The 10,732-nt window shown below is 48.2% G+C and overlaps 1 protein-coding gene across 1 annotated transcript; it reads left to right on the top strand.

The window, feature by feature from the left end:
- The first annotated feature begins 7,746 nt into the window (after window positions 1–7,746).
- LOC138487467 (uncharacterized) lies at window positions 7,747–8,151 on the top strand. The gene has a single exon (XM_069613991.1). The coding sequence runs from the start codon at window positions 7,747–7,749 to the stop codon at window positions 8,149–8,151; it is 405 nt and encodes a 134-aa protein (XP_069470092.1).
- Window positions 8,152–10,732: the final 2,581 nt, after the last annotated feature.

Below are 10,732 nucleotides of genomic sequence, written 5' to 3'. Positions count from 1 at the left end.
CATTAAGAGAATGCCAGAGTAGCACTGTGGAGCAGATCCAATCATTTCATCACAATAGAGTTGAGAGTTATTGAATTGATTTTTTTATTATTTGTTTATCTGTGCTAAAGTGGCAGAGAATTGCAGCAGAATTGCTGTGGAGGGGCCGCTGGATCCAGAGTAGAACAGCCATTTATTTGACGTGAAAAGTGTCAGAAGCTTTAAATCAATGTGTTCCTTTGCTCTAGGTAGTTTGTAATTGTTATATACACACGTGATGCAGCTGTGTGATGGCTTTTCTTGTTCCTTGTTTTTAGTTTCTGTGGTGGATTGCGAAACCAGTACTATATTTGCTAAATTGGACTGGCCCATCCTTGCTGCGATGATATTTATAATACAGTTTTTTTTTTAATTCTTAGTTCGATAAGGTATGGATGGACGTTTGGTCAGAATCAATAAAGTGGTGACAATGGGTGACACTGGGAGTGCATTAATAGCGTTGCATTTCAGCCCTCAATGGTGGGTTGTAATCTGTGTTATTCACCCACACGGATTTACCGACCTAAGGTGAAGGCGAAGGGCCTGAACCCACCGAATCCCACTGTCCTTCCTTACAGACCTTGAAATGAACATGTGTAAACGCAAAGGTCCAAGGATCCATCAGGTTGCTGCCTTGAGCTGCCTTGAGCAGAGAACCTGTCATGGTTTTAAAATGTAACCAATGCTGCCTCAATGCACGAGTTTCCTGCCACTCGAGACCTGCTCTTACGATCTCAAAAGCATCACTTGCAATAACTGTTTTCAGATCCTGACAAAACATTCAAACAATGAAAAAAGTCCATAGAAGACAGAGATGGAAGTGGGCGGGACCTAAACGGTACAACATTTCTCTCATTTTCGAACAAATCTGCCATTGTTCCCTTATTTTTTTGTCAACTTGAGCACCACACCTGGACCGCAGTTGGAGGGAAGATGTGTGTTTTACTTCCCCTCCTACTGCAGATTTGAACCTGGGCACTGTGGGAATGCTCAAGTGTCACATCATGCTGAGCTGCACTGGTTTGCGTTTGTTTATGTATGCAGCCTGTTTGGGACATAGCATCCGAGTTGCCACATAGCCATGTAGTGACAACCGTTTGTCTTCTGATTTAAAAAACAATGAACAGGTAATGGGGGAGCTGGGGATTGATGTTATTCTTAGCATGTCCATTAAGAGATGTGAGCTATTGTTGGAAGGATGAATAACGCTGCATGTTGTGTCGTTTAAGATGCATGTTCTCTCTGCTGTGTTTCATTAGCTCTTCATAGTGCAGGTGTGAAATACAGCTTTGGGTGCTGGAGTAAAGGAATGGTTGGGCCCGTCATGCGGGTTGTGTTGAGGGCGAGGGAAACTGAGGATGGGCATGAAGTTGTTGGGGAGCAGAGGCGGGTTTGGGGAAGGTGGCGGACAGAGGAGAATATAATTCCACAGGTTTTTGTAAAGTTTGACTCCTGATGGAAGGAATCCCTCACCTGAGATAAGGGAAACCAAGGGATTGGACTTGGGGAAGAATCACGTTATTCACTCTAGAGGTGTGCGCGTTGTTGTGCCTGCTCCCCCCTCCCATTTCCTGGACCTCCTGTCCCTTCCCGCCTCCCTGTCCACCCACCCCCCATCTGATTGGCTGTCTGGCTGGTTCCCTTCTGGCCTACTCGACATTCGCTCCCCCTGCTCGCTTCTTTGTTCAGCGGAGCGTGGGAGAGCGGTCGCCGATAGCCCTGAGGGAACTGCAGGCCAAAGAAGCCCTAACTAGCCCATGCGGGCCTCCGTGAGTTGTTTTGTTTGAAAAATTGAATATTTGCTTTCGCGCTCTGAGCGCGTTGTTGTGCCTGCTCCCCCCTCCCATTTCCTGGACCTCCTCTCCCTTCCCGCCCACCCCCCCCTCTGATTGGCTGTCTGGCTGGTTCTCTTCTGACCTACTCGACGGCCGCTCCCCCTGCTCGCTTCTTTGTTCAGCGGAGCGTGGGAGAGCGGTCGCCGGTAGCCCTGAGGGAACTGCAGGCCAAGGAAGCCCTGCCTGGCCCTTGCGGGCCTCCGTGAGTTGTTTTGTTTGAGAAATTGAATATTTGCTTTCGCGCTCTGAGCGCGTTGTTGTGCCTGCTCCCCCCTCCCATTTCCTGGACCTCCTCTCCCTTCCCGCCTCCCTAAACGCCCACTCCACCCCTCCCCTTCCTCTCCTCCCTCTGCCTATAACCACCCCCTCCTGGGCAGCCCCCTGCGGCTAAGGGCCCCAAGGCCAAGGGCGACTCCTACAGTTGCGGCTCCCTGTGTGTCTGCAGGTGTCCGCAGGGGACGCTTGGCGCTGGTCCACCTTGGTTAGCTCCACCTGTTAAACTGTTAATCCTGTTAACACTCACAAACTTAGGTGGCCTCTCCACTAGGTACCTGATATGCATTACTGTGTTCACTGTGTTCCGAATCTGTGGTAAACTAGGGTTTTTCTCCCCTCGCAGGATTTTCAAACTTAAGTGGCCTCTCCACTGGGTTCCTGATATGCATTACTGTGTTCACTGTGTTCTGAATCTGTGGTAAACTAGGGTTTTTCTCCCCTCGCAGGATTTTCAAACTTAGGTGGCCTCTCCACTGGGTTCCCGATATGCATTACTGTGTTCACTGTGTTCTGAATCTGTGGTAAACTAGGGTTTTTCTCCCCTCGCAGGATTTTCAAACTTAGGTGGCCTCTCCACTGGGTACCTGATATGCATTACTGTGTTCACTGTGCTCTGAATTTGTGGTAAACTAGGGCTTGCTGCTCTCTTCCTGCCCGCTCGTGCTTGTCCTACCCACCCACCCCCCACTCCCTCCTATCCCATGGTGCTCTCTATCTCACCTATCTTTTCTAACTGCTTCTCCATTGACTATCCTGCTCTCCTCACTAAATCTGGTAGGAAAAGGTTTAAAAAGGACATCCCGGTCTCCAACCCAGGCCTCCCTATCGCTGACACCTACACCAGTGCCTCCTCTAAGGAAACTCTCACTGACATCCTCTTTTTCGTGCCTTCACCTGACCTATGGACCCTTCATATGGTCTCTGTGCTCTCTCCTTTCTCCTCTTCTCCCATTAATGGTGGCACCCGCTGGGACATCCTCTTGGCCTCCTTCCACTCCTCTAAGGCCATCATTAATGTCTACGCTAATGGACCTTCTTGTCCAAGGCCCTCAGGCCAATCTTCACCTCTTTGATAGACGCTTCCCGCGCCTCATCAACTTCCATTCCTCGCCTGCTGTCCCCCCTCCTCTGTCCTTGGCTACCTTCCCTCTACCCTCCCTCCCTGCCCCCTCCCATGCTCCTTCTTCTCCTCCGCAGGGCGTACCTCTGATCTGTACCCCTCCCCGGAAGTCCTTCAAAGATGGCAACCTCCTCCACATTGCCACTCTTAACTCTCGCTCTGCTGTCAAACATTCCTCTGATATCTGCTGCCTTCTTGAGGAACTGGACCTTTACGTATTCGGTCTCACTGAGACATGGTTCACAGCCAGCTTTGACACACTCCTACCTGACGGCTACAAGATCCTCTCCGTGCCCAGGCCCAACCGTGCTGGGGGGGTCTGGCCCTTATCTTCCCTGAGTGGATTCCTGCCACTGCTATTCCCACGCAGACCTACTCCTCTTTTGAATGTCTTGTCTGCCGACTCTCTCTCTCTCCTAGCCATTCCCTTAACGTGGCTACTATCTATCGGCCACCTGGTCAAATTTCCTCCTTCCTCTCCGACTGGGCGGACCTCTCCTCCTCACTCCTGTCCTCAACCACTCAACTCCTCTTTCTTGGAGACTTCAACATCCACCTGGATTCCTCCTGTCCCCCCTCTGGACTCTTTCGCGACCTCTGCGACTCTCTCTCACTCTCTATTCTCCCATCTGGGCCAACCCATTCTGCTGGGCACACTCTTGATGCCCTGATCTCTTCTGACCTTCCCCTCTCTGTCCCTCTCTCCACCCCTCTCTCCTGGAGTGATCACTTTCTCCTCTCCTCTCACCTCACCCTCCCTACCCCTCAGGCAAAGCCACCCTCATCACTGCCATCTTCCTTCTCGGTCATCCGACCCATGAAGCGTGTGTCAGTTGAGGCTTTCGCTGCCACTTTCTCGCCCCCTCTTCCCCCCTCGGCTGACTCCCACCCTGATACAGCCCTCTCCACTCTCTACTCTGCTATATCTGATACTCTTGATATCCTTGCCCCTGTTATGAGAATCCGCCTGAAGCCCAAAGCCAAATGTAACTCCTGGTATGACTCGGATCTCGTCACCCTTAAATGCTTGTGCAGGGTGGCAGAGAGGAAATGGCGTGCTTCATGTTCATCCTCTGACAAACTGGCCTGTCGCCTGCTCCAAAGGCAATACCGGCTCTCCGTTCTCACCAAGAAGATAGCCCTTATCCAAGCTCGCATCACTGCGGCATCTAACAATTCGGCTGAACTCTTTAAAATTTGCAAGGAGCTGGCCAACCCTGCTGCAGTCTCTACCTCTCCTGTCCCCTCCCAGGCCCTCTGTACTGCACAGGCCTCTCACTTCATTTAAAAAACTCAGGAAATGTTGTCCTCACTCTCTTCCCATCACCTCTCCCCCTCTATTCCCTGCCCATCCTCTGGCCTTTCTGCAGCCACCCCTCCTCTCTCCTTCTCTGCCTTTCCCCTTTTTTCTGCTGATGAGGTTTCGAGACAAGTCTGATCTATGAAAGTCTTGTCAAAACACAGGTCCACCCCTGCTCCTCCAAAACTATTAAGGACCACATCGACTCCTTGGCTCCTGCCCTTGCTGACTTCTGCAATCACTCCTTCGCCTCTGGAGTCTTCCCATCCCCTCTCAAGCACTCCCTTGTGCACCCCCTTCTTAAGAAACCCTCTTCCGACCCGTCCTGCCCAGCTAACTATCGCCCTATCTCTATTACTCCTTTCCTGGGCAAGCTCCTGGAGAAACTTGCCATCTCCAAGCTTAATCTCCATGCTGAATCTCTTGGTAGCCTTCATGACCATCAGTCTGGCTTCAGAGCTGCCAGAAGCATGGAAACTGCTCTCCTGAACATCCGTGAGGACCTGCTCTCGAACCTTGACTCTAACATTCCATGTGTTCTCATTTTGCTTGATCTCTCTTCTGCCTTTGATACTGTCAACCATACCATCCTGCTTAACCGTCTCCGTGATAACCTGGGTATCACTGGTCAGGCCCTGGCTTGGCTGACCTCTTTCCTCTCAAATCGACCCTCCCAAGTCCAACTGGGGTCTTTCCTGTCTGACATCTTTTTCTCTACCTGTGGTGTCCCCCAGGGTTCTAACCTCTCTCCCTGGCTGTTCAACCAGTGTCTGGCACTTCTCGCCCACCGCATCGCTGCTCTCTGCCCCAACTTTCAGTGCTATGCGGATGATACCCAGCTCATTTTCAGGCTACCCTCGGCCCCCTCTTCTCCTTCCCTCATCTCTGACTGTCTTTCTGCTATCCAGGAATGGTGTGCCGCCAACGACCTCTGCCTTAACGCCAGTAAGACCGAGATTCTACTCATCGGCACACCCACTCCCTCCTTCCCTGCAGCTCTCTGGCCGGCCTCTCTTGGCCCTCTTCCTGCTCCTACCTGCAAGGCAAAAAACCTCGGGGTCATCTTCGACTCCACACTCTCCTTCTCTCCTCACATTTTTGACGTTTCTAAGAAGTCACACTACCAGCTGCACCTCCTCAGAGGTATCCTTACTTTCCTCTCCTTCCCCCAGAAGCTCATTGTCTCCAGAGTCCTGGTTCTCTCGAAGCTGGACTACTGTAACAGCATCTATCTAAATCTGCCTGCCTCTACCCTCCGCCCTCTGCAACTCATCCAGAACAGGACTGCGAGACTTGTCCTTGGCCTCAAGCCCAGGGACCGTATCTCTCCAGGACTGAAATCGCTTCACTGGCTCCCTGTGGCTGCGAGGATTAAGTTCAAAACCCTCTGCATTGTCCACAAGGCCTTCTGGGGCCTGGGGCCAAATTACCTTCAACTCTCCCTTCCTAAATATCTTCCTTCTCAAGCACTTCGCTCTTCCGCCTCCAACTCCCTCAGGGTCAGCCACTTCTCCAAGCAACGAGTTGGGGGGAGATCTCTCTCCGCAGCAGGGGCCTCCCTCTGGAACAGCCTTCCTGCCTCCCTGAAACTTGAGGAGAACCATCTCCGGTTCTCGAAGCACCTCAAAACCTTCCTCTTTGCTTCTGCTTTCTCTCTCCCCTGCTAAATCACTGAAAATGTACTGAATCAGCAACTGGGCCACTCACCAATCTCGGTCCTTGGCCCAGCCACTCTCCCCTGCACTGCCTTCCTGGCAACCCCTGCACTGCGGGACTGTCTCTGTATCCCTACAGCCCCCCTTCCCAGCACTTGTCTGCACTTATCTTGCACCTGCCACCAGCTGGCCCTTATTATTTATCCTGTTCATTACTAACCCTGTACTGCACTTTCCCCTCTCCCTTTCCCCCTTGCACTTTTCCCGTCCCCTCCTACCCATGCACTTGCGCGATCTGAATGACACCTGGCCTAGTAGGATCGTTGTCTGTCTCCCCTTGTTCCCCCCTCCCTGCCTCGTCGCGCCTTGAAACACTTGTGTATAGGTGTGTTATAAATGCCATATCATATCATATCATATCATAACTGCACAGGATAAACACACAAGTTACCTACCTGTGTCTCCAGCCTGGTCTGTCAGGGAAGACCCACGGGTCATTTCATTGGTGACGAGTTGGGCTGCGTCGGGGGAACATCAAATGGCGCAGGAACTGCCCCTGAGGATCACCTTCTATACATCCCTCGGTCAAGGTGCCAGCAAGGAGGGACAGAGGTTCCCGCACGTTTAGGCTTGTCAGTGCGGGAAGGGTAAGAGCCGGCAAAAAGGATGTTAGCTCACAGGCCAGGATCCCGCAGGCCGGTTAGTGCGAGAGGTGACCTTTTCCTCAGATCAATTGGCACAGCAACGAAACAGGAAGGTCAGTTTCCACTGGTGGGTGGTGCCGTGGGGAGGTGGAGAGGTCTATTTGCAATAGCTGGAGCTGGAGCTTACTAGAGGCAAAGCAGGAGCCAGTGCGGAGTCCACTGGCAGCAATGGAACACCCTTGGGAGGTGATATAAAGGGCAGCAGACACATGTTTATTGGGTGCCCATGCTGGGCATGATGAGCAGGTGGTCCAGTGAGGGCTGCTTGTAAGGCCTGTGTCATCACAGGGCCAAGGAGATCCGCCCTTAACCAAAGTCATCGAGCAACTGGTGATATCATCGAATAGACCGATAGCTGCGCGCCGCATTGAATGCTGTGTGGGTCAGGTGACTGAGGCCGCTGTGTTTGTGCAGATGAGTCGTAGACCTGAAAAAGGGCAGGATGGATACTCTGGGAGGTGCAACTCCCAAGGTTTGAACAACAGGTTGGGTGCTGCAGTCATTGAATACACTGTAGCAGGCTTTGGCCGTGTTGGGGCTGCAGATGTTAGCAGCGAAATTCATCATGAGTCTAAAGGTGCGAGGCAGTGGGTGACGGCCCTCCCTGTGATGATGTGGCCAAAGAACATCAGATCAAGGAAAGGACTGGGTCAGGTTCTCAATTTGACGGGCATGTACTGACAGAATACCAATTGTGCAGCATGTCTTTGAGAGGAGTTAGATGTGCCCATTGTAGTGTTGTAATATTCTGATTCCATGCACCAAGAATGGAACCAGAATATGGAAGGTGGAATGGAGTATGGCAAGGGGAGAACAAGAACATAATAAAAGGATGTAAATGGTGTTAAAGACATTGGAAAAGAAAGGACTGACAGTGGAACATAATAAATGTAAATTTAGTAAATCTGAGGTGGATTATTTGAAGGATATGTTGTCGAAATGGGGAGATAATCCAAGATTGAAGGCTATGGAAGGAATTGAAGAAGCACCTTATCCCAATAATAAGGAAGAGTTGCTCTCTTTCTTAGGTATGGCACAGTATTACAACACACCTATTGAAGGGTTTACAAAAATTACTAAACCATTGAGGGAACTTTTGAAGAAAAATGTGAAATTTGAATGGAAAGAAAGTCATGAACTAGCGGTGAAGGAGGTTAAAAGGTATTTAATTGGAGCACCATTGTTAAGAGGTTCTGTTCTGGGAAGGTATTCCATAATTACTGTGAATGAGAGTTGTAAGTGATTCGGAGCAGTGTTATCCCAGAAGATGGGGATCGTGAAAGAACAATAATGTTTGCGTTTAGAGCTGTAATCGACACAGAAACACGTTACTGAGTGATTGAAAGGGAGTTGTTGGCGTGCTGTTGGGGAGCAGAGTATTTTAAGCAATATGTTTGGGGAGAAACATTTGTGATGAGAACGGTTCATAATTATATAGTGGAAGTTGTACCAGTGAATGGTATGTCCAGGCAACACAGAGAATTGCCAGATTGGGGCTGAGACTGATGGAATACATATGTGAAGTAGAGTACTTACCAGGAAAAATGTATTTTGTAGCAGACTTTTTATCCAAGATGCCGTTACACGAGAGGAGTGAAGTTCCCGATGAGGAGGTTGAAGAACTGTTATGTGAAATTGTGGATGTGGTGAGTAAAGATGAATGAGAAGAATGCAATAAAGATGATGAATTGCTTAACAAGGTAAGAGAATTGATTGTAAATAGATGGCCAGCAAGAGATAACGTTGATGAGAAGCACAAACAATACTTTATTTTTGAGGATGAGTTGTCCATTGAAAGAGATTGGATTTTGAGGGCTTCTAGAGTGAAACCACCAGAAAAACCGAGGATTGATCATTCAATTAGCACATGAAGATCATCCTGCAGTTACTATAACAGAAAATAAGGTGATTAAGAGATTTTGGTTGCCATCAATGGATGTATAAGTAGAGAGAGTGATTCAGCCATGTGCACCTTTTGGCAACTGTGACAAAAAGATGGTAACTAGTACTCCGATTCCTCTGCCGAAGGGACCATGGATGGAATTTATATTTTGGGCCCTTATGAAGGATTGGGAGGTGGACATAGATTTCTTTTGGTGATAGTGCGCAGATATTCATGTTCATGTACAGATCTGGCTGTGGTCACAGAGAGTGATTGAGTTTTTGGAGAAGATAGCTAGGAGAGAAGGCAATCCAGAAGTAATGCGGACTGAAAATGGTCCTCAATTGAAGTCAAAAGAGATTAATGAACTTTGTGAGAATTTGTGGTTTGAATGGAAATATTCATCTGTCTATTACCCGGAAATGAATGGCCCTGTGGAAATAATAATTTAAGTGATAGGTGAATTTGTGCAATTAGTTTTAGCTAATGGTCTTAACTGGAAAGAAAATGTGTGTGATTTATTATGGAGTATTAGAATGGCACCACACAGTGCTAGAGGTGGTTCACATTTCCATTTGATGAGGGGTAGAGAAGCCAACAGTAAATTCTCTCATTTATGGGTTAATTAGATGTTAGGGATCAAGAAAGTAAGTGAAGATTGTATTGCTGATCATATGTTGGAAATTCAGATGAAGAATAAGGAATACCATGACAAAAGGGTGAGTTTTAAAAAGGAAAAGGACAGATATCAGATTGAAGTTATGGTGAAAGGGAGATGGGGATGATAATGCAAAAAAGGAGTGTCAAAATGCTCTGGTCATATGAAGGGGATCGAGTGTGTTAAGAGTGCTGGAAGTGTGGGAGATGGTATGGTGTGGAATTTAAATAGAGTGGTGAAATGTGCACATGGGAATGTGACTAAGGAAAAGAAGAGATTATGGGATAATTGGGATTATTCTATGTTAAACGATATGGGATAGAGTAATGCTGGAGGAAGAAAATATGTGGATGGTGCTACTAGAGGTACGGAGAGAGAAAAGGGTGAAGGTGTGAGAAGAGGTATAAGAATTCGGAAAATGCTGAACAAATTTCAAGAATATGTAGTTGAAAATAAAAGGACGCATTGACAAAAAGAGATGCAAGTTATTAGTGTATTGGTTAAAAGTTCAATTATTATGGTGTTCTTTGTGATTTTGTTATTTTTAAAATATTATTTAGTGGGGTGATGTGTAGTGTTGTGATATTCTGATTCCATGCATGAAGAATGGAATCAAAATATGCAATGTAGAATGGGGTATTGTATGGCGTTCTTTAGAGAATAGTTGGAGATTAGAGGAGCATTTGCACTGCTGTAGGTGGAGACAGAGTGGTGTCTGTGGGGTGATTAGAGATATTTTTTGTAAATAAAGAAGATGTGAAATACCTATTGCCTGGTCTTAAATAAATTAGCCCTGCGATTTGTTCAATGTATGAGTGAATTAGCGCGGGCATGCAGCAACTTAATCCAGATGTGTGGGCCTGGTTTGTGGACACCGAGAGGTTCCATTGAGAAGGGGGAGTTGTGTAGTGGGGGAGGTGTCGGCGTGAGGCCTGTGTTCTGAATTGCTGTTTTTGCTTTATGTTGTGGCTTCATTGTTTTATCTTGGGGTTCTTATCTACCTAGAGCAGAGGAGGGGGATATTTATATGTTTTAAGAGGCCTGTGATAATGTTGTCGTGTACATGTCAGTGGTCCGGATCTTTGACGATGTGTATTCCTACTCTGTGAGTGTTTCCTTATTTGCTGATGTATGGTTCACTGCCATGTGGAATGCGGGTGTGCCCAGTTTGGACATGTGGGGTTGCGGAGATCCGATGTTGTCATTTAGAGGTCTGTGATAGTGCCGGTGTATTCATGTGTGACCTTATGTTCAGGGGTCTGAAACTTTTATGGTGTGTATTAC

Source organism: Ambystoma mexicanum, chromosome 9 (genome assembly GCF_040938575.1).
Source record: "Ambystoma mexicanum isolate Mex_15411 chromosome 9, UKY_AmexF1_1, whole genome shotgun sequence".
Lineage (NCBI taxonomy): Eukaryota > Metazoa > Chordata > Amphibia > Caudata > Ambystomatidae > Ambystoma > Ambystoma mexicanum.
Note: the sequence above shows the minus strand (reverse complement) of the source record. Positions and strands in the feature narration are given on the sequence as shown.

What these genes read in the sequence shown, in the direction of transcription:
- LOC138487467 (XM_069613991.1), top strand. Translation starts at nt 7,747, where the DNA reads ATGGTGTTAAAGACATTGGAAAAGAAAGGACTGACAGTGGAACATAAT.